This window comes from Manacus vitellinus, unplaced genomic scaffold, assembly GCF_001715985.3.
Source record: "Manacus vitellinus isolate BGI_N305 unplaced genomic scaffold, ASM171598v3 scaffold_22_pilon, whole genome shotgun sequence".
Classification (NCBI taxonomy): domain Eukaryota; kingdom Metazoa; phylum Chordata; class Aves; order Passeriformes; family Pipridae; genus Manacus; species Manacus vitellinus.
In genome coordinates, this window is record NW_021939632.1 from 12,622,107 (window position 1) to 12,647,242 (window position 25,136).

The following is a 25,136-nucleotide window of genomic DNA, read 5'->3' on the forward strand; positions in this document are numbered from 1 at the left end:
CCTTTACACTCCAGGCCTAGTTTTGTAGTGATCTAAATTCTACATTTATATTCATCCTTTCTAACACTTTAAAATAATAAATACAGAACTGTGTTTCATCAACTGACTTTCATCTCAGCCCACAGAGCTACATTCAGCAAACTGAAGCAGAGCCCACTGGCATGGCTGGCTCCATGGACACTGACATTAATCAGCCCACAGAGCCTGCAAGTGCCCAGCTGCAAGCACTGGCATATAATCACCAGAGATGATTATATTTTTAGCAGCATCTAATTAAGTCCTATTTTCTTGGCCTTAGAGACAACTAGATGGTAGCTCACTTGTTACAGCTTCACCTCATTAATTAGAGACCTCTTCCTTCAAACACAGACAGGTGCTGCAGCCGGCAACACCTTTCTAACAGAAGCATCACAACTGCTTTGGGATGAGTCATGACATACACATGAGAACTTCACCCACCTCCTAAATGCTTTTCATGTAAACGTGAACAAATGAATAGCTACTGATTTTCTCTTTTCGCTTATTATTTAACAAAAGATGCAAATACAGCATTCAGGAAGCAAATTCCTATTACATTTGATATTTATTTCTACTGTATCATTGCTTGCACAGCTTTCTAGTGCAACGTACCATATATTTTCACCTTTTTTTTCCACCTGTATGTACTGAGAGAATAAACTACTTATAAACTAATTTTAATGGACACTAAGGCTTTAACTACCTCTTCTTTCTTTCTATTTTTTCAAAAACTAATTCTGCTCACTTTGTATTTATTTACAATATCTTGGCAGCAACAAAAAAAAAAATATTAAGAAACCAACACAGATGAGATAAATAACACTGCTGCACGAATTTGCTGTCTCACTGAATCCAGGAAGCCCAGTGAAGCATCACCATGTTTCTATATCAGACCACAAGTGAGCAACAACTATTACCACTTTATCTTGGCACAATACTGCTGATTGCCACAATTAAAGCATTACATTCTTTATTTAGATACCTCCTGCAGCCCTAACCACCACAGCAGATGAGCACTTTTGACAGTTGCTATTCATACCCCAACACCTTTTCCCCAGCCTTTGGGGAAGAGTATAGCGAGTGGATTTTCATCAAAATATATATTCCCACTTCTTTTTGTTGATCTGTGAAAACAACAAGCTTCCCTGAACACTTCCCCCCCTCCCCCCCCCGGAAAACAAATCTAACCAGCTAACTACTTTGCAGATGGATTAATCAACAGTGGTGCAATGTTTAGAGAAGTCTACATTAACACATGTAACAAAAAATAAACCAATTGCAATGCTCAGCATTTAACTCCTCCCAATTCTGCTCAGCAACCACCCCATCGCAGTGTTGCAGGTTATCAACTGTGTCACTGATAGACGCACGTTTAAAGTACCTTTTCAGTTTACTCCATGCTCCAACACAAAGGCGAGCGATCACCTGCCAAATCGCAGCGCGCCCCGCAGCCCGGACACGATGCGTTCCCACCCGGCACAGCCGAGCTCCCCGGGGGCAGCACCGTCCCCGCACTGTCACAGGCAGCTGGGGCCGGTCCCCTGCCCACCACACCCGCAAAGACACCCGGGGCCAAGGCCGGCCACAGTGCCCAGGTCACCGGGGAAAGGCTCACTTACCGCTGTTGTTCGGCTGCTCCAGGGCTGACAAAACCCACCCCTGGGCTGGGGTTCGCCCACCAAGGGCTCTGAGAGCACCAATCGCCCCCAGAGGGCTCATCAGCCCAAACGTGCCTCAGCTGGGGCCACCTGCCCTACCCCGGGCCGTCCCTGTCTCTTCTCACGCCAACCAGCACCCCACAGGCACACAGGGCCAGAAACACAAATTATTTCTTTAAGTACAAACACCTTGGGAGTTAAGTACAAACACCTTGGGAGCCTTAAAAATGGCTTCTGCAAAGCAGTGGAGAGCAGGCAGCAATTCCTTCCCTCCTCCTCCTCAGGTGCTGCTTGTAAACAAAGTAAGGGCACCAGCCATTTGTAACACGGCCCTGCAGCACCGCTGTGCCACTGAGATGCACACAGAACATGGAAATTCAAAACACAAATCAGTTTGTGCAATACACCTTTATTTTTACTTTATTTTTTGAACCTTTGCAGTCATCTTGGAGTAATCATCATGTAAACAGTAGGATGGGATGGGATTACATTGAGTCGTATGCAAATGGTTCTAGAACACCTCAACGATTATAACAAGGCATTATAAATAACTTTTCTTAATAATATATATTTGCCATTTTCAGTACATTACAGAGCTGCCGCTTATCTAGGATTAGCTAGGAAGTAGTTTAAATTGTAACCTCTGAGAAACATGTCTCCAAATTTGGAATTCCTTCTAAGGTTCACTAGCTCCATAACATCTATGTCACAGGTTAAGCAGAAGACTACTTGGGTCGTGTTTTCTTTGTAACAGAGTTTTACTTGATCATTGCACAAAGCCCTATTATTTTCACTCCACCTTGGTATTTTACAGAACTTGAAATAAAGCTTCAGTTCCATTCTTCAAGTTTTTATCACCTGTATGAACCCGGTTTCTGTCATTAAGGGTAAGTCAGATCAGAGATGGACACAGTACGCATTCTACCTTAACAACAGTTCAAAATAGCTCTAGCTCATAGACTCCCCAATAAAGCATAGTCAAAATACTCTAACATCTTTGCTACTGTATATCCCCTCCTTGCTCAGATAACTATATATATTTATATATGTTGTACCATATGTATGGTACTTAGAAAATGGAGATTATTTATATAAGCAGCCTCAGGCACATTCTTAAAACATTAATATCTGCAAGGCACCTCCCACTCCCTTGACAATCAGTTTGTGGACTGGTTTTTTGACACACAACCAACAAAAGTTTGCTAATGCCCAATCAATTAATTTCAAAAAACCCCTGGAAGTTACCAAATACTTCAAAGACATACCTGAAACTTTTTTAAATAGTGGGAGATTAACTGCAAATAGTACATAATCAAGTCAAATCATTTTCTTATTACTAGTGTTGTAATGCATAAATATATGAAAAAAAAAATTCACAGTCATTTTTAAAACTAGAATTCAAGTTTGGCTAATAATTCTAAACTTTTATATGTATGTTAATTTCTAAATAGAACAGAACAGAGGCAGTATTATCAACCACAAGTACAGGTAGAATAGTATCACTCAAAGTTTATGAAAGAAGTAAGCTTGATAGAAAATTCCTTTTGTAACCAATAAATATAACCACCTGAGTGTACTTCCACAAGCTTGTCACTTAGGGGGAATCCAAATCAACTGCTAAGAGACATTTAGGAGCATTTTGAATGTTAACAGCAGCAGTGTAGCTGTGGGCTTTGCTTGTTCTGACTTTGTGAATTGCTAGATAATGAAGCAGAACTCAGTGTGTGGTGCATTAATTTTCCTTTGCATCTAAGCTGGCCTCTTCGCAATCTCAAAATTCGGCTTGGGGTCAAGGGACAGACATCAGCTGACGCTTAACTGAGCAAAACCAATCAGTTTCACTTCATCGGGAATCTCAGTGCCATCACAGCCAGAGGCCTGCAAGTACAAACAGAAATGTTTAGTATATCACACTACAACAGAGGATCTGACAGCCAGGATATAAATTTTCCCCATATAGCCTACTCAGCAAACAGCTTAGTTGAATAAAAGTTTTCAGACTACTTGATGTAGCCTGTCAACATCAGCCAATTGCATCCTTAATTTTAGCAAACCATTGTAATCAATATTAAAGATTATGGAAAAAAAATACTGGAAAATGAACTCTGAAATACCCAAGTTCTTTACACTAAAGTTTCCCAACTGGAGCCAAATTTTTCATGTGAGTATGCTATTTTTACTCATGAACAGCAATTAATACACATGTATAGAATCCACTTTTTACCACTGTGCCATACACAGCAAATGTCTCATGAGTCCAGCCAGCAAGTCGGTTTGGAATACCAACCAACTAAATTTTCAAACAAGAAACTGAAGCAGTCTACGAAGAGTAAATACTAATATTTGCAAAAGGACAGCTCCCTTGTGTGCATACAAGGTGTGCCAAGTGACACAATCTGCTCAGTTTTCATGACCAAAGTTAAACTGTGTTGCCACTTGTGGAAGCATTACATCAGGCTACTCTTTAAAATTTACTTTGAGCAGACACAGAGAATAGAAGTTCTCTCTTCAGATAGTATTTCACAGCTGTTATTTCACTGAAGCAGCAAGTTGAAGATCTGAGATCATCACCATTGGTTAGTATTAAGATATTTGAATGGTTCTTGAATTGGGAATTTACTAAATAAATGCATATTTGCACTTGAAATGCTAAAAAGAGCTAACACTACTACATCATTCTACACTCTAGCTAGCTGTCAATCTTCTCAAAGCCATATAAGTAACATATCTAGATGCATATAGATTTTTAAATGCCTTCCTTGTCAATAAATACCATTTTATATCTATTTAATGCACCTGGAATTTATTACCTTAGATTTTGTGCTTAGTGTAAGTACAACTACTACACACAAACTGCAACATGAAAGTACTCAGTAGTGACTGAATGCATTCCTTCATTAGTATTTTTCCCGCCCTTTTTCAGAAAAAAAATCCTTATATGAAATGCAAATTATGCTGTGCAATAATTCTGTCTTTCCTTGAGAATCCAACCCCTGCCATCCAGGCACCTCACTTTAAAAATTTTCTTTACCACTTTGGTAATAATTAAACACAAAAGTAGTTAAGACATAAATTGTTCCTTTTTTTCCCCAAAGATGAAATGCTTGCCATTTGAATAGAAATACTCTATAACAGCAAAATATTAGCAAAAGCAATCTGTAAGCAGTGAGATACTAACGAGATTCTTTGTCCACAAATACAAGTAACTAATCCTAGACTAAGGAGTACTTTTCAGCTGAATTCTCTGAATGGATATAGGATTACCTACATTTAGACCTTGAATCCCCATTAAATATTTACCAACAAAATTATTTTAATCAAGTTGTATACAAATGCTCTCAAATTCAGTGAGATCTTGCTAAGAGGTAGCAAAGACCCAGGAGGGCATACAAAGATATGACACAGTTCTCCTAGGCCACAATTAATTTAGCAACTTCACTACACAATACAGAAACAGGCAGAAATGGAACATAAATTAAATTAATCCAATAATAATAATAAATTAGTATATTTCTTGTGGTTATGTTCTTTTCCTGCAAAGTAGGGAACTAATGCAGGAAACCTAGAGCAAAAGTATCAGGAAGAAACTTAGGTAAAAAAATAACCTCAGGAATTGTTATCTAGCCAATGCAACTTACCTTCAGAAGGGACAGACACATTGAGTTTGCATTGTCTATTAATTCTGATTAAGGTAAGGATAAGGATGATAGCAGCATTCACATACCATGTGACATTGACTGCACCCCAGGAATAAATCCAACTGAATTGCAGAAATACCCGAACCTAAATTTTCAAGAGGATTTGTTTTCAACATATATAACCTGAATACTATGGGATATTACGTTTTAGAATTTCACACTTTAAGTGTGTGAAAAAGAAACTCAGACTTCAGTAGAGCCTCAGGAGTATCTATCTATCTAAATGCTCTTACTGAGAAGCCATTGATTGCACAATAAAGCCAATTCAGATGTTTAGGCAGGAAGAGCACAGATCAGCTGCAAAAAGGGAAGCATCAGCCATTACACTGTATTTATAGCAAAGGGCACAGAAACAAAATAATGTGAGTTACATGTCTTTATTCCCCCACCCAATCCCTTCTCACAAGAAACATGTCAGTTCTGGAGATTTTACTGGACTGTAGAAGAGTCCAAATGAGTCAGCTAAAACTATTCGACTTTGTATTTCAGGAATGACGCTGGAACAACAATCCTGAATTAATACATTATCATCAACTAGGTCTAAAAATGACTCTCTACAACCCATCTAAAGTAGCTGCTTTTATAAACAAAGCTTATCTAACAGATATTCATTCTAGTTTTTCATATGTGATGAGTCACTCTCAGCAAAAGGTGCTGAAAGCTAATTGGTAAGAGCTTGGTATTTCCACAGCCAATAATTCAATAATTTCAAGTATATAAATTTTTCAACTTAATTTTAGCAAGAAATAAAAACAGAGCACATCAATTCTGACTTAATTTTTTGCAATGTAAATTTATTAATATTAAATTAGATCTATCATGATACCATCAAAATCAACCAAAATTAGGACCCATGGTCCAGGGCACAAAATGCAGCACAGAAGACAGCCCCAGACCCAAACCCAATATCTGATGATGTACATACAGAAGATAGAAAGCAAAGGAGAAAAAGTAATGAAATACACTGGGAGCAAGATAAACTTGCAGGTGTGGATGGTCAACTGAAAGAAGGTTGAGAAGAACAACTAAAGAGAAGCAAGTGAAGAGGGTGACCTGCATGCAAGAAAAATGGTGGCAGGTGTTAGAAAAAATGGGGTTGGAACAAAATGTCCACGAGCAGAGGACATTTCAGTTGGGGCAGAGCTAAGTGAGTGGGGCTGAAGGAGTGTTAACCTAGGAACTACAGTTTTCTCTGCTTTACTTGTTTCTGAAATTCTTCTCATAGGTTTTCTTCCTGCAGTTTCTCACCTAAACCTCAGACTTCCTTAGAACTCACGTGACTGAACCTCCTTCCCCATGCACAGTTATGGAGCCCTCCTGTCAAAACAGGGTTTAAGCTTTTTCACTCATACATGGCAATTTCAGTCATCTGTCAACACATTTATTCAACAAAATAGCTGTAAATAAGATAATATTCACACAAAGTTGATTCTGTGATAATTAGTTTGTTTCTTCCCTTCATGCTGTTACTTACCAACTTAAAAGTCAATGTTTTCAAGGCCTTTGGATCATCTACTATTTTCTGTAAGTTAGCAGCAACTGTAAAATAAAGTATGGAAAAAAATGATTTATAGAAAATTGCATTCAATGTGCCATCAAGCCTCATATCGAATCTTCTACTTAATTCTACACGCATACATGTCTGTAAATTACTACTTCAATCATTTAATCACTCTCTAGCTGTTGTTTCAAAGTCAGAGGGCAGTTGGGCTGCCTTAAATTCTGCCTCCTTTCTTTTCAATCACTTTGACACTTTGTGCCTATGAGAAGTGATTCAAGGAAAAAATCTGCCTGCAAACCAAATGACAGAAAAAAACAACTATTTATTTTCAGTGTAGTCTATTCCAAAAACAATTAACAATCACACAAATGCAAGTGCAAGGAAAATGAGAGAATCACACAGTGAAGGATAAGTTGATGGCTGGCATGATTTATATCATGTTTCTGCTACAGCCAGGGCCACCATCAGCACAAGTTTCTATCTGAAGGCTGTGCTTAATGTCCCCTCTAAATATGCATGTGGTTCTGTCCCATTTTGGGCTGACATTAGCACCCACACAGACTCTTGGTGGTGTGTTACAGCTCATTAGCAAAAAAAATTAAGAGTTAAAATACAAGAGTGATACAGAAAGGGCTGGTCTTCAAACTACTCCCTTAGCAAACACGATCAAGATTTGTGAAGTAACAGCAGTAGACAGTTTACTTAGATGAACAGAGCCCAAGTGTCCAAAAAAGGAAGCTGTATGCTGTAACAGAAGTAGCAGGAAGGAAATAATACACTCTATGAAAACAGCAGAGGAGGCAGGAAAATAATAAACTCTTTTTTTATCAAAACATCTAAGTTACATTTTTAATTGGTATTTTTTAACAATATTGCTACCATTTACCTTGACCAAAAAAAAAATTGGCTGTTTTCAGCTTTGTATGTTTACTAAACTTGCTCCCCAGCTTTGCGCATTTATAGATCCCGAACTCCGACTGAATCATTAAGTGCCTTTGTTCAAGACTGACTTATGAGCAGAAGATGCCATCAACAGGACATGAACATGAGATAAAGACTTCACACCTGGTAGAGCTGTTTTAACAAGATTATAAAGAGGAAATAAACAGGTGTTAAGTAGCAGCCATTTCTTAGAACACGGAATAGCTAAGTACCATAAAGCAGAGAAGCAAGAAACTAGATGCTGTCCATAAATAACCCTTTCCACATACTTCATGTGGTGGAAGATACACAGTAAACATTTGCATGTTCAATATCCTACTGCTATAAACTCAGGTTCCTACCTGATAGAGGAACCATCTTCTAACATTGTGATAGCAGCATTTTCACTCCTACCATGCCTGATCATACACAATTCACTGTGTAATAACAGAAACTGGCCTCACAGGGGAAGTACAGCATTTAGCAAGAGAATTTAGAGAAGCAAACAATTAGGTCAATCTAACACTGTTAAATGTAAATCCATTTTTTGGGCTCTCATTTTCTTTATACAATTAAAATGGCGCTAAGGACTGTTTATACACCTGTAGTAAATTTAACCAGAGATGTTAAACACACCAGTGTGTTTGAAATGAAAAACAAGATTTAAAAGCAAGCATAAGGTATATTTTTAGAGAGCATTTTTTAGAAAGAAAAAGAAAATTACCCTTCACAGTTAAATGAACTCAGCTACAGGTACTACAATAGAAAGTATTTCCATTTTTTAAGCTTCATAGAGACCTCTCCTGAATCTTCGTTCGCGAAGCCCAGCCATGATTATTCATAATATTCTTTATTCTTGCCATTACAAACAGTTTTAATTTTAATCACACAATTCACTTCTACAATCTGTACGTCAATTTTAGTGCAGTACTTCCTACCTGGTAAAATACATGCAAATATAGAAGATGCCTTTCATTACAATTAATACGTAGAACCTCATATGCAGACAAAAAGGAACATTCAGCCTCACAGCTCCTGAAGCCAGGATAGAATAGCTTCAATTTTTTATGTCTTAAAAATCTATAAAATAGGATCATGAACTCAAAAGCAGCTCTGGTTTATCCAAGTTCTGTAAAACATGAAATGTTACAAAACCAGATAGGAGTTGGGTCCTAAATCCAAAGATTTCTAACTTCACCTAAATAAAATGTAACAAAAATCTGAGCTTCAAGTGCACGTGTGTCTTCAGGAGGGGCAGCCTTTCATTTCATGTCGTACAGTTGCAAGTCAGCACGCTGGACTATTTCCTCAGAGTGCAGAAACTTCCAGCTGCCCTTAGACAGTTACTGGCAAAGTTGTTATTTACTGCACTTGCAAACAGCATCCCGTGACAACCAAGTGTTTTAATGAACTATCATACAGTGGAAAGCAGCACCAAATACTTCACAAGTAGTATCAAAGTCTTAAAAAACCCTAACCCTTCCTGCTGATGTTTTACCAGGCAAGAGATTAAAAATTTCCAAATAAAAATAGAAAAATATAAACCTGCAATATATGTAAATAGAAGTCATATTTTTAGATGGTTATCATTCTTCAAAAAAACTGCTTTTCTGAGAACAGTGCTTAGTAAAAGGCTGAAGGGAATAATTTCATTTATTCCCTTTATTTACTTTTAATATGAACACAAGTAAAAAACTTTTACATATGAAATATGCTTTATTTTTGCTTTTCTGACAGACCGTAACTACAGTGGAACATGTGTAATCAAACAGAAGATTAGGAGGATTTAAGCAAGTAATGCCAGATGTTTTCAGGCTATGACTGAAAATACCAAAGCAGACCTATAAAGAGTCCATAACAGAATACAAGTTTACATTAAAAACAGACACAGTTTCCTACAGAGAGAACTCTTAAATTTTAATCATACATATTCAGCATTTTCAAGTAAAACTAGGATTTCACCTGTGACTTTGGTACTGTGTTTTAAATTTTCTAGTCTTTACAGAATGGCAATAGAAATAATTTTGCCAAAATATTGTCATTAATCACAGTCAGTCAAAGCCTGTGAATGCGAATCCCCCCAAAAGCCTACTCTTTCTGCAATGTCTGAAAGCACACGTAATTATCATCCATTAAGAGTCAAATATTTGCACATAATTACCTAGAAAAACCATACTGTCCTGTTGGTATCTTTTTCATTTTTCTAACTCCTTGCTTTTGTTTTGCTGGGTCTTGTCCTTATTTAGACCACAAGGGCAACAATCAGAGGCAACTGTCTGAATTGGGATACCTGACTCTGTATTTTAGGAAACTATTTAAAATATGGTTCATTTTCTTTAGGGATGAAACAATCATGACTTTTCTCACCTTAGTGCAAGCCAAAGGCTCTCAGTAAGGACTCAGCAGGACCTCAGTAAGTACAAAGCACTGGATGTGTCTCTCTGCACCTAAAACATTGAAGATCTGGGCTCAGCTAAGAAAAACAGCACTAACCCATGAACTGAGGTGTCCATGGCATCTCTAGTTTAGTTAATTTCCTTTGGAAATAGAGCCTGGAGCACTGTCAGGAGAAGCCATCAAGCAGGTGAAAGTCCTTCCCAAACACCAGCCTGCAGTCCCTTCCAATTATTTTTCCAGAAGGTTTGGGAATCCCACCTTAACTACATTAAAGACATGCTCAAAACTATAAATACAACAACATACTCTACATTTAAATACTCATCCTACTTTAAATGCAATTAAATTGAGTTATCATTTGCATTAAATATAACTGGCTTACCACTACTATGAATATACTTATAAAAATTCAGGACTGTTACTAAACACACAGTTTGGACCACTAAGTATGCAAAGTACCCTGAAAGACACTAAAAAATTCATGACAGGCATCACTCACAACTAAACAATGCTCTCACTTACAAGCAGTTGCTGCTACTGTTCAGCACTATTCAGAATTACAGGTCACATCAGGCAAGTAAGAAAAACAATTATTTTTAAGTGGAACTGCTATTAGGTTTTACTGATGAAAATCTCCCCCAGCTCCTTTCATCAAGGAAAATGATTCACTAGGTTGAGACTCACTAACCCTCTTTGTACAGTTTGTGTACAAAGTTCTAATTTGGCTTAAATATGACAAATGAGACTGAAGTTTCTAAATGCAGAGGAACCCCATCCATCTGTAAACACTAGAGAGGAATATAACCATTCTATTTTCACCACATCTCCCTGCCCTGCACTCCCAACAATTCTTGTATTGCAAGTTGGTGAAGAAAGTCAATTCAATACCGTACTGCTCTCCTAAAGTGAAAAGGAGTTTCACATTAGGACTTTCTTGAGAGCCAGAAATTGTTCTCTCCACTGATACTTAAATTATTTGGAAAAGTGGAGAGCACAGTAAAATACACGTCTCTGAGTCTACTTTATACCTTATCTCTAAGTTAAGTATACTGCAGTTTCTATTGACAAAGCCATTTTTCTTTGAAGTACTCTGAAGTCATGCCTTGGATGTTGTACTTGAGAAATTCATAGATTTGTCTGCCTGCAAGCAGCACTAATTGATAATTAAAATCCTGTTGGGAATTCACTATTTTTACAAGACCTAAATATACTACACTCAACTGTATTTTGCAGAGTCTTTTCTCAATATGTTATGGCCATGCTCCTATAAAAGTCAGAGAAAGAAACATGAACAAGATAACTGCAGGAAAAAATTAAGTGGTGATGGAAAAATCTTTGCCAGCTGTAACCTCAAGTAAATAGAGTATACTTCATGCTTTGGAGCAAAAGTTCTCTTCAAACATTAGCAGCAGTTACCACAAGAGGCTTTTTGTTGTTTACAACAATAAATGAGGTGCTGTTCTGGTTTCTTCAGAAGGTTTCTGAAGGACATCTAATCAACTTATATACCACAAGACTCTTCTGCAGGTTTTGCTCAGTGACAAATGGTTGTGCCATTCTAACAAAATAAATATCTGCACTTGCGGAAGGTGCAATAGGCTAAAAGGTCAAACCCAGCAAATAAATATACACTACGGGCTGCTAATTGCAGATGTAAGAAACAAAAAGCCCCACCTAACTAGAGTCTCTAATATATATACAATACAAACCACTCTGCTATATGACAATTTTGCTCAACCACATAAGTTATATTTTTTAAACAAGTGATCAGTATAAGCTGAGGTAATAGAACAAAAAACGCCACCTTCAAGATCACAAATAAATATAAGAGAATAACTATACTTCAGGCAGTCTCAAATATCTGTTTTGCTCCTGTAATGTGACAGAGCTCTCTCCAGTTACTTAAAAATTCGTAACATGGCATGAAATCTAACCCTAATGGCTTCTGAAGAGGGAAAACTTCTGGAAAAGTTAAAATTAATGAGAGAGTAAATAAAGCTATATGAAGTACAGTTAAACTATTTCCAGTACAATGCCCAAACAGCCAACTGAGCCGGAGCCATCTGGCATAAACACAGACACAAGCACAATCTAAAGCTTGAGATGATATTTCTGGGGTGCTCTCAAAAGAATAATGATTCATCTGCTTTTCTATTTTGCAAAGAATGAATGGGCAACCTCTGAAAGTATGCTTAGGTTCAACAGTTTGCAAAGTTATTGCATACTGTAATCCTGAAATTCAGATATGAAGAAAGGAAAACATTATTCAGGCAGAAAATTACTGTCACCAAAAAAGAGAAAAATTGTAAGCTCTGAGACAATGAAAAATATTTTTAATAAGTTAAAAGAAAAATATAGTCCAAAACTCAGTCTATAAAAAATAACCATCTTCAGCTGCTCCCTACTTCATCAGCGGAATGGCTGTTAGAGAAACCAGGCTCAAAGCTCCACAGATTTATTGGCTTCCCTGTTGATTGTTTCAAACATTACCTCTTCCTCAACTGTAGGCAGTTATTTTACCATTTTCATCTGAAACACCGAGCTCACCATAATTATCTGCCCTGGGAGTCTGCTGGTTTGAGGATTAATGCTGTGTTCTCCTGTATGGGTCTTAGGAAGCAGTATGCCTGAGTGGCAGGGAATACTTTTCAGTGGAATTATCTCTCCTGAAAATTCAGCCACTTTAGGTTTTTCCTCCAAAGGGCTGAATTTATTATGCACACTCTTGAGGTAGTTTCACATATTGCAAGAGGTTCATTGTAATCTACATGTTCATTTATATTTCATACTACACACTGGTTTTTGTGCATTTGCAAGTTCAGAACAAAATCAAAACTAAGTTTTAAAATATAGCTAGCACGGGGTTATATATGCTATAGTACACTATGCAAAAAATCAAAACCATCAGCCTTTAGAGCACTTGGTACCAATTCCTCCAAGATCTCTGTCTGTCTTATTACCATCTAATAGCTCACAAATTATCTGCCTGAAACATTAAGGGCTTTTCAAAGAGAGATCAAAAACATCATTTAAGTGTAGTGTGATTTGACTAGTTCACCCATTCACTATGCTAGTCATAAAATCCCTTTTGTTTATGTTCCTTGAGAACAGTAGCAAGGGAAATATTAAGGCACTTGGAAATCTGTGGCAGCTAAGTAACAAGTGTTTATTGACAGACAACTGCAAGGACCTAGACATGAGTCTTATAAGAAAGAAATAAAAGAAAATAGAAAGATCAACAGCAAGCCTGGCTTCTCTTCTGAGGAAGATACTGGACACTGATAAGGCAGAAACATTACAAACATTTAGAAATGTATTATTTATGAAGAGGCTGTCATTAGGAATTTAGCAAAGGCTCACAAATTTGTTTAAATTCTCCAAGTACATTGCTAAATCAGTAGATATAGATAAAAGACAGTGGAAAATATCTCCATTTCAACATTTGATACTATAATAATATCCAACATCTTGATTTGCAGCCTTACAATCAGAAAACACAGCTTAAAGAGGACAGCTACAGGACAACAGAAGGCCAAAGCAGTTGTATTTTGAAAGGAACAGAGAGACTGAAAATGGTCTCCTAGAGCATCCTAGTGAATTGATGTAGTGAATTGACTACAATTTCACAGCACAGTTTCCACAGCTTAAAACAATTATTAAAACCACTAGTGCCCTGTAGTTCACAGGAGTTCTGAGCCCCAGTAGCGTAAACACGGTAAACCCAGCAATGTCTGCAGTTTCATGCCTGTGTAAAATACAGGGCATGAGGAAGAACAGTACCAAGTAAAACCATCCTCATCTCCCAAAGGATGGCCCAACATACGGCAATAGTAATGGAAAGTGGCAAACAATGCTTCAAATTATGCACAGAATACTCGTAGGTGCATGCTGTGCTATCCCTAAAGAGTACCAAAATCTGTGCTGATTTCCCTTGGTTATTAATTCATTATTCTAACCATATCATATATGGTTATTGATTCATTATTCTATTCTATATTCTATTAATATTCTATTAATTCATTATTCTATTCTATACCAAGGTTTAGCCTAGTTCATGTCTTTTTAGACATCAAGGACACTAACTAGCTTTTTGGTATCAGGCTATCTTTTTCCAAAAGAAAAAAAAAAACCAAAAAACAAAACAAAACAAAACAAAAAAACCAAAACAAACAAACAAACAAAAAAAACCAAAAAAACCCCAACAACAACAACAAAAAAAACAAACAAAAACCAAAACAAATAAAAAACCAAAACCAACCAACCAACCAACCAACCAACCAACCAAACAAAAAACAAAAACAAAACACCCAAAACCAAAACCAACCAACCAAACAAAAAACCCCAGGAGGGGTGGTTGGGACCAAAGCTTTAATAACTAACCAGTTCCACTAGGTTACTCAAAGGCATGGAAGAGACATCAGGGTCATATATTCCTGATTGACATCTACCGACCGTAGATAATTACCGTAAATAATTACCCTTGCTCAAAATGAAAAAAAAAATACTACAAGTTTATGGAATAATAATAGACCTCAAATGTCTTCACATTAAGATTCTTTAACATGGGGTATTAATAACCAGGGGTCACAGCAAAAACTGAAAAACTGAGGACTGATAAAATAATACACAAGATTTAACTTTTCTTTAGGTAGCTGATGGGAAAATTCCCACCCAACAGAAGCAGTATATTTTTACTAAACAGGAGCACTGTATCAAAAAAGAAAGTGAAATAAGTTAGTGCTAGAAATCTACCTATTTCAATTCCAATAACACATTATTAAACTACTAAATTCTCAATTACTTAGTATGGATATCTGATCCCAAGGCAGTGTTTTACATTCTACAGTCATCGAGAAGAGGAAAAAAAAGGAAAAAGACTGAAATTGTGGTAACTGGTTTTATTGATCAATTAAAATATTAATATAACTGGCAAATTATACCTTTTCCCAGAAAGTTATTAAAAAAATAGGTGGTTGGTATTTCAAATTGAGTTTTTCCCCCAGAAGGTGAGAAGAACACTTAGGCAAACCACTGCATGTTTAAAACAAGGTTTACAAACAATGTTTATAAAAAGGTAAGTGGAATATATTTGGATACCTGAATGCTTAGCTATTTCAGACCTTGATTCTACATGTGTCTAATGGGGAAGACTATCCAGGAAGATGAGGGATGAGTATAAACAGATTTCATAATTTCCCCTTCATTTTGATGATCCTGAGCATTCTAAACCTCAGTCTAGTCTCAAATGAACATTTAAAATAAAATTTAGACCTGCTGCCAATCACTGCTAGTAGGGATATTTAATGAGCCTGAGCCTGAATTATGCTCATAAATTCTCTATACAAAAGAATGAGTCAGAGTACAAGGTTGAAAAAAATCATTTGCCTGTGACTGAATGTAGAAAGCAAGTGCTGGCTTTCAGACACAGGTTTTAACAACAGTTTGATAGTCATCAAGATGCTGAAGACAGCTCTAACAAATATCTCCATCACACTGGACTAGATTTGAAATACAGGCCTGTGCAGAAATAAGGCAGGTCACATTCTGCTATGCATATTATTACTTGGTAGTCTTTTCTCCCCATCAGATCTTCACAAGTCCTCCTGTCCCAAATTCAGCGATGAATTATAGATGTTGTTCTGACAAAACTATTAAGAAGATGAAATAGCAGCCAGGCTACTTCAATACCTTTTATCTGAAACTTGAAACAAGGAAAAATATATTTGGAAAAGCCTCCCTGATGTGCTCAAGTTAGGTTCTGAAATAGAATATCTCTAATTTGTAGAATCTCAATAAATCCTTATTTTGACATACTAACCACTGGTAGAGAAGTGAATGCCAAGAAAATAAATAACAGCAACTAAATTACTATTAAAACTAGGAACATTCCTTACACTGCTGCTTTTGCAATTTCTGATTCAAATTTACAGTTGCGGGGTTTTTTCCATCGTAACCAGAAAGAAAAGTCCTCAAAACTATGATTCAGATCCACGAGGGCAGAGAACACACTCTAGGCCCAAGAGTTTATCACTTCTCTATCAGGCAAAATTCAAACTAATCCCACTAGTAACCATAGAGATTTATTCCTCATTTACACAATTAGGTAGGAACTGGTGGACTGCATGCTGAAAAAAGGAGCTTTGTTTGAAGGCAATTGCCAATTCTACTTTTTTCTTTTTTTTTTCTTTAAAGTAACTCAAAATTATTATTTACTTTATCATGGCTATAAGACAAGTACACGCACTATGATACATATCTGCATGCATGAAGAATAATTTGCACACTTGGAGAATTTCTTATATCATGTATTTATAGTTCTGCCACAACTACAGCAGCGGTGATTATTCACCTAACACGGGGTTTTTTTCTACCTTGTACCTCTAAGTTTCCACCAAAAATTCTGCAGGAGGGGAACTTTCGTAAAACCTGCTAGTTTCACACAATATACCTTCTCAATTGCACCTTTTTCATACAACAGATATAGCTAAAATAACTTAGGTGTAATTGATGCAAAACTTCATTACCTGCGGATGTCCCTCAAGCCTCCGGAACTCCTGGCAGTCTAGTCATTATGAGTCACCATTCAGTGCATTAGCTCTAAATGAGCCAGATGTGTTGAAATATTTAAGTCCTTAGTTAAACCCTGAGGATTTAGAGATACTCTTCCACCTGTAATACATTTGTGTATCTTGCTGGAAATACTGAGTTGAAGGCACAAAACTTTCTACAAAATGCCTTAGAATACAGTGCTCTTTGAGCACATAAATAAATGCAGTATGTTTGATACTCATGCAGCTCTATCCCACTTTCTGATTACAATAAGATGAGTTGGAATTAGTTGAACAAAAGCCATCACTTGATTCAGTTTCAAAGACGATTAATCTAACAAGACAAAATAAAACCAGGAATAAGCAAAGGCAGAGCAAAACCAAGGAAAGCAAAAGGATATTTACTGTGTAACACTGTGGCTTCTCTAGGAACTGGATTATCAGTGTCACTATAAACTAAGATGTTGTTAAGGACAACGTACTAATAAACTGGGCTTCTTGCTTTATCATGGTTCCATTTTAGTATGAAAGTACCTTCAGCAGATGTGATGCTGTAAGAGAGCTGTTTCAATTTCAAATGTTTTAATGCTGTGATTAATTGGGAACTATATATCACTGTTACATGACGGAGTTGAAAAACACTCTTCATACCACTTGGGAGTTTGGTTAAGGATCTCTTAACCAATTGATATGAACTTCTTTGACTGCAACACAAAAATTGACTTGCCTCTATTCTTCCAATTATTACTCCCACATTTAGCATATACTACCCCCCTCTGATATTGGCGACTGTACATCTACCAGTCTTGAGCAACTAGAAGAAAGGAAAGAGGTGTAGGGAAATAAGCACTTTCAAATTAATCACCTCTGCAACGCACTGAATTTCAAGTAAAAAAAAAAATTTAAAAAATTACTGAAGCACAGAATAGAAAAAGAGAGAATTATCTTTCTTCTCAGCAGCAAGAAAACACTTCCAATTACCTCTTTGTTTACCACAGAAAAAATATCTCTAAGTGCAATTTCCATAGGTCCTGAACTCTGTCCTGCTTGTATTTCTATGAACCCAAACAGATTGCTTACTAACTCCAGAGCTGCCAAAGCACACTTTGCAAAATCCTACTGAAAAATCATTTTATTTTTAAACCAAAAAATGAAGTTATCACAAAAATGATCAATCATTAAACTGTAAATAATCCTTCAGGAGAACTATATTATATCATCCCTCTCAAACCACTGAAGAGTTCTGACTTCCAAAAGCAATCCTTGGACTGGTATCAAAATTGTCTTGTTGACTGAACTATGCATACATAAAAGCAAAATTAGGACAAAAAAGGATTTTGTGAAAACCAAGCATCAGAGAAAACATTTTTTCACATCCATTTAACACAAACTTGTCACAAGAGCGTAATAGCAAAACAAAAATGTAATTTACCTATAACTACATCATGGCCATCAACCAGGCCTGCAGAGAACAGCTCCTGGGAAACGCCATCTGCTGTGTCTGTGCAAAAGGTGAAATGAATAAGTATGAGAGCCACAAAAACAACAAAAAGTATCAGTCATCCAATGCAATTTAACAAAAATATATTCTAGTTCCAAAACACCCATGGAGGCAGGCTTGAATTCGAAATTATCTTTAATTAGGAGGAAAAAAGATAATTATCTTATCAGCCTCTGCACAGCAAATTGCATGAGCTGATGATTTGATTCATTGCAAACTCCCTACAGACCTCCCCTGGCCACTAGCATTTTTCCTTTATTATCTAACTACATACTCTACACATTTTACAAGTTCAGTATCTTCACAACCAAGAAAATAAACAATGCTTTAGAGTGGTTTTCATTGTTTTCTTCATCCCCTCCACTGTTCTGCATATCTAGACAGAGATATGCTGAGTAGCCTTTCTTGTTTGTTACCAGTGAGGCACAGTTGAACAGTCATTATTTTGAGCTTTAGGTTTAAAATAGCTTTTAAGTATTATGACTTAGGACATTCAAAGCTTTGGATGATTTTCTATTAAATCCTGTACCTGAGTGGGTTAATTCCTAAGCCCCTGTCACTAGTACTTGTTCCTGAATAAAGACTTTAGGAAGCTTAAAGGGAAGGAGGCAGAAACAGTAGGAACAAACTAAATTCCAGCTAAATCTCAACTGTAATGTGTCCCCAACACCAAACATCTGTATGGAGCCCATGCTTTGAGGCAGTTACACGAAGTTGCATCATTTCCTCAAGAAACACACACAGGTGAAAATCAACATAGCTGAGCTAGCTGCAGTTTCTGGAGATGAGAACCACAGCAACCTTCTGGCTGCCTCAGTGACTGACTAGGAACAGTCCTGGTATACCCTCTTACTGTTCAACCAAGTAAGAATTCTCAAATGGCTTATGTAACTGCTTCCCAAGTAACTCTTCACAAACCAAGACACTCTGCCCAATTAAGTAACTGGTCTCTTTTGTTATTACTTGTTGCCAAAAATCCATGAGAAAGGCAGGTAGAGAACACAGAATATATCCATGCACAGAACTACTGCACATGATAGATACTGGGATTTACCAGAAAAGAGACCTCTTCCAATCTGGATTCATTTTCAGGTGAAAACTCTTTGAAGGCTATTCTAAATACAGTGAATACTGACTTCTGAGGAATATGAAACGTGTTCATAGTTCAAAGGGTTGTAATTTAACAAGGATGATACCTTCTTACTCAACATATCAGCCTACTATGCATTTTATCCTAGTAATACTTGGTTTTCTTCAAACAAAGGTAACTGTAGAAGTTCTTAAAACTCTTAGCACTAGAAAGCCTATACAGTTCTACAAGCATGTAGCAGAATTTAAAGTTTCAATATCAGAATTTCTTTCTGGTGATAATAACAAAGCTAGAGATACAGCTGAACTTTCTGTTGAAGACAGCATCTGAAAAATGCTGTGAACTTTATACTCATTAAAAGACTTTCTTTTATTACAAAAGGGAAAGAAACTTAAACATTACCACCATCACCACATACACTTTTATGGCTACTATATTCCATTTCCTATGATGTCTTCCAAGTGTGAAAATGGAAATTCAAAAGCTGTAAATATTGCTATGCGCAATCTTATATACCACATAGATCATTTCAATAAGACATGAAATTGGTAAAAGTATACTGCAAATCAAGTCTTCTAATATATATATTATGCAACCTTGCCAGTAGAATTTAGATACATCTGCAATTCTTACTCAAGTGAGGATACATATAAAGCTCTGCACAGTAGGAAACATTCCAGAGAAGCAGTCTGTATTAGCCACAAGCAGCAATCAATTTCCAAAATACCTTTTTAAGCAGTAAGAGAATAATTCAATTGCAGGAGCCTTACCTCTGCCTGGAGTAAACTCAAACCGTATGTCATTAAGTTCTTTCCTGGAGTTCCTGAAAAACAGTCAGTTATTACATTAAAATGTAATGAAGAACAGAACTACCCAGCTCCTATACCCAAAGAATACCTCTGGTATTGACAACCATGTTTTTGTAGTGTGTATTTCCTTGAAAACACTGCTCTCCCAAAGCACGCAGACTGGAGAGACTCCATTGTATTTTTATGGTGGTATTTTGGGAAAAGTAATAAAAAAATATACTTAAGCTGAAAATTCCTTTGGCAGCTTAAAGGATAAAACAAAGTCCTCTGATTAATATTTTCCTTTTCATCCTCAAAAGACACTCTGCCATATTGACTCTAATAGCTCAATATAGTCTGAGTCATATGTACCTTTTCCTGTAAGAACAATAGAATACTCACTTGGACTTAACACTCCCTACCTTAGATCACATGTATACCAAGATGTTAATTTAAGAGACAAAGTATCCAGCAAATGTTAAATACTGAAAAGCGGTCTTCATGCAGAGTGTTTATAAAACTATTTTAAAATGAGTAAATTCTTTCACTGACCACCACTGCCTCAACAGTGAGGTTCTACCTACACATAAAACAAGCAGCACAGTGTTAAAGCCAATGGTTTTCTGCTTTCCTGTTTGCCACTAAGAGTGTTTTAACCAGTTCAGTGTGTGAAACAGTCTGAAGCTACTTATTACCAATGTTAAAGAATTCCTTTACAGCCTCATACCGTGTCCCAAACCTCCATTCCTTGCATGTTTCCAGCTTCAGTCTTAGTTAATAATTTCTACCATCAACAAAACATTAGCCTCTTTGCAAAACAGACGTCCATCTAATTTTCGGAAATGGCAAGCCAACTGAGCATAGGGATGAACTTAATTGCTATAGCACACTCTTTTTCCAATGAATAGCTCAATCCACTTGAAAAGCTAATAGCAACAGGATATGTTTTGAGGTTCATTATTCTTCTCCTCAGCAAGGAATCTGTATGCAACCTCATATTTCAGCATACCAGGCCATGAAGTCTTGCTGTGGGAAAACTAAATCCAATAGGCAGGCATATTCAGCTGTGACTTAACAGCTATTATCGCTTGCTAAATAATTCTAAGAATACTACAGAGTCAAAGCCAGCAACACAGAGAAACACAAACCCCAGAATGATTGGCAGTACAGGCAACAGCAAGATAGCAAACCCTGAAAAATAAGTATGCCACATGCAGTGCCTAAAATGAAAAGTACTCATTTACCAAATCTACTGAATGCTTCAAAGCTGAAGGAGTTTCATGTTCCCTAAATAAAGAACTACAGGAATTTAAGATCAGTAATAGAAAGCTGCAGATAATCTAGCTAGCTAGGTACAGATTTACAAGGCTCATTTACTTCTTTTGTAGAAGTATGCCATTATATGGAATATTGCACTATTTTTATTCAACAGAGAACTAATACGAATCTCAGCTTTCCCCTGCCCCTCTCTCCTAGAAAAACCTGGATGGCTTTCTGTTAAAAAAAAAAATTAGAAAAAAAAAAATCAACATATGACCCATCTCCAAGTTCCCTTTTGACAATCCACATCCCTTTGCTGACACTTATTATACCTAATAAGCCTGTTAAAGGTGCTGCTTTCCAATAAAAGGGAAATTGCACAGAAATTCAGCATTATTCTTAAACAAGATATGTTTTGACTGAATGTGTGATGTAACTCAAATACGCTTTAGAAGAAACAAAACAAACATATAAAAACGTTCTCTCGCACCTTTGCAGAAGTAAACCAGAAGGCAGGAATTAAATGATCTTTAAGGTCCTTTCCAACCCAAACCATTCTATGATTCTATGACCTAGAAACATAATACATTAAGTGCTCAGATTGGATCTTTCCACAGACCTCCCGTAAGCAGAACATCCACCACATAAAAAGGCACTAAGAAATTATGACCTTTTATGAAAATTACCACTTTTTAACAGACTGATACAGCTCTGTGAAAGACCAGCTGCTCCTGTCACAGACTCTTTCCTTAAGCAGGATCCACAAGGGGTCTATTTTACTTTGTCTCCAAATGGCAGAATATCCCAAAGAGAAATTTAACTTGTCAAGTCAGTTTATTTAAGTGAAGATGGAAATTCAAGGAAGGTTGATATGTATTCAGCAATCCAACTTTGCTATTGGGAACTGTTATACTCTGAAGTATTTTGAACTGTACGACACTGCTGCTTTCTCTTTAATGGTATACTACTGTTCAGGAAAGCAAAACAAAGGAAGTTTGGCAAGATTAATTTGCTAGAAGCCTGTAAGTGCTTTTGGTTATTGTTCCATTACCTTCCAGACATTTATTGATTTCCATAAATTATGTATTCCATTATATAATCCACCAAATAGAAGATGCACTTGAGTTCTCTGCTAAAAGCTGCTCATGCTCTTCTCCAGCCTTCAGACACTCTTCTGGTTCTAGTTAATGTCACTGTAACTGCAAATGAGTTTGCTAGTTCCCTTGGTGAAAACTGTTTGGATTTGTTGATTTATTTGTAGGCAGAGTTTCCAAGCAATGTTTCATTTGTTCCTTGTTTTACTTACATCCATTACACTCTTATCATGCAGCAGCACACACAGCTTTATTTCTGCTAAATAGAAATAGGATTTGAAGAAAGGCACTTACTATCTTTGTGATTAATAATTTTATCTTCTTCATCATTTCTTAATGGTACCTAGTTTCTCAAATGCATTTGTGAAAAATTTATTTCTATTTTAAACTGCCAACTCAGACCTTTTGGCCATCTCTTATAATACCTCTTAGTTGCTTCTAGCTCTCTGCCATTACAGACTAATATACTTTGATTATCATGGATAAAACTAGTCCATCTCTTTTTTAAAGTAGTAAATTTTAGGTACTTATGTGCATTTTAGTACACTGCAAGTTGCTTTTCACTATGGACTCACCTCCAACGGAAAGAATTCAACATGCTTTGAATAAGGGTGACACCAAAGCATGCCATGCTAAGATATTTTGTCAGGCATCTTTCTGGCAAAGTAATTTCAGAATTTAAAACTGTACACTTTATGAAAGCATGTTCTGCAAGTCATTATTACTTTGCTTCCATCAGGACCACTTGATGTGCACACTAAGATTGCCAAATCTGATTTTCTAGGGAATAATGCTTCCTTAAAGAACCAGAAAAAACACATAGGCCAACTTCATCACTTAGCCCCCCATATACAAACAAGATACTCTGTTTTGAAGGAAATTATTTGCCAAACAATGCTAATATTTACCAAAATCAGAATTAGAGACTAAACAAATTATGCAGTTGTTCAGATTGACAGGGTTCTACTGAAAAAATCCTAAAACACGAAAGATTTCAGGCATTCACATTTAAAGACAAATCCTTCCGAATAATTACCCAATGATACCAAATTCCTGCTATAGTCAATTAGTTATGTTCCACATGATTGACAAAAGATCTACATTGTTGAATTAAAATAGAAATCATGTTTGTGTAATGATGCAACTGTAAATTAGAGACATAAAATGTCATTATTTCTTTTGTCTTTAAATGCAGAATGTCTATCATTTAACAGCAATTCAAGAAAACGAGATTCTTGGAATGAAACTTTAAGTCTAAACCATGCTGGCATACCTTGATTATGTATCAAGCAGCAGATTTTCATTCTTCTTTACTACTTTTTTTTTCCCTACAAATTTATCCACCACTTCTTATGAAGAGTTATCTGAAACATCAGCTTCTATTTCACACAAGCTTCAGCACCTTCCATAAAACCCTTAGAAAGAGTCTGTATTCCTGGATGAGATGCATCCTACCATAGCTAAGTAACTATATATTCTTCCTTCCCAAAATAAGAAAAAAATTCCCAGACAAGGTAAGCCAAATGAAGGGTGTTTGCATGTGTGTAACACCCAGGTTTTGTCTCTGCATTGCTTGCCTAATTTTCAGGCTTCATGTACTCAATCATCATGTGTGTTTTACAAAGACTGAAATATGGAGTCAGTGTCCTCCAAGAATGCAGGTACTGACAGAATGGTAATCAACAAAGCTGACTCATGAGTGGAAGAGACAACAGCAGAACGCAGAATACATATTCTTTTCTATAACCAGAAATAAGTTTGTCTTCAATTAAAACTGTAGAAACTTTATTATGAATAGCAACATAACACATAGTGCCACATGGCACCCTTCATCAATCAGCCTCTCCCTTCCTCATACTCCCAATAAGCCCTATTCCCACCGGGACAGAATTTCCCCCACCATCAGGGACCAAAGACACTGGCCAAGTTTAAGTCAGCGTGCTTTAACAAAAAACACACACTGAAAAAAACCAAAATAATCACACTTATCGCACTTGTACAAAATTTCATTCTCACAGATGCTCCTTCCATCCATAATTTTAATGGCATTGAAACTACCACAAAAGCAAACTAAGTTTGAATGGAAAAAACAGGACAGTATAGCCTAAGAAGCAAGGGCAAGCAGTCTGGCATTTGCACTACCTCACTGCAGTTGCTGCTGTAATTAAAATCACAGAAGAATTTAAATGACTTACTCATTTAGACTGCAGAGAAAGCAAAAGTTCACATCAAAATGAAGTGGACTAATCAGAGTGATAGGTCTGTTGCACATCCTAGAGCTGTACTCATGCAAGTTTTATTCTACATCTCTGGGGTAAGATCATTGTGCATATGATGCAAGAAATATAATTGAGGAAAAAAACTACAGAAGACTAGGGTTTGCAGGTTTTTTTAAAGGAAATGTACTTATATTTTTTTTTCTTGCTGGAGGGACAAACAGTATTTGACCACACCAAATGTCACTCAAATTCAAAAGGTCAACATTCTATCAATAACTTGTCACCTATTTTTCACTTTCACATGCTTACAACATAAAACCCAAGATAAACATGGTTCCCTTTGTAATCTTGTTTTTATAGTGCTAGTTTATTTCACAGGTGCTGTATTTTTCAGTCAATGCCCTGTATTTTTTATTAACAGCAGAATTTACTTTCTGAGTAGC

At 36.6% G+C, this 25,136-nt stretch overlaps 1 protein-coding gene across 1 annotated transcript in view; it reads right to left on the reverse strand.

Moving 5' to 3' along the window:
- Positions 1-2,068: 2,068 nt before the first annotated feature.
- STK39 (serine/threonine kinase 39) overlaps positions 2,069-25,136 on the reverse strand; it is a 79,976-nt gene continuing 56,908 nt past the window's right edge. Inside the window, exons 15-18 of the mRNA XM_029959912.1 lie at positions 20,103-20,155; positions 18,174-18,242; positions 6,849-6,913; positions 2,069-3,554 (exon numbers count right to left, since the gene is read on the reverse strand). Of these exons, the coding sequence (XP_029815772.1) occupies positions 3,480-3,554; positions 6,849-6,913; positions 18,174-18,242; positions 20,103-20,155 (262 nt within the window). The 3' untranslated portion in view covers positions 2,069-3,479. The remainder of the gene's footprint in view (positions 3,555-6,848; positions 6,914-18,173; positions 18,243-20,102; positions 20,156-25,136) is intronic.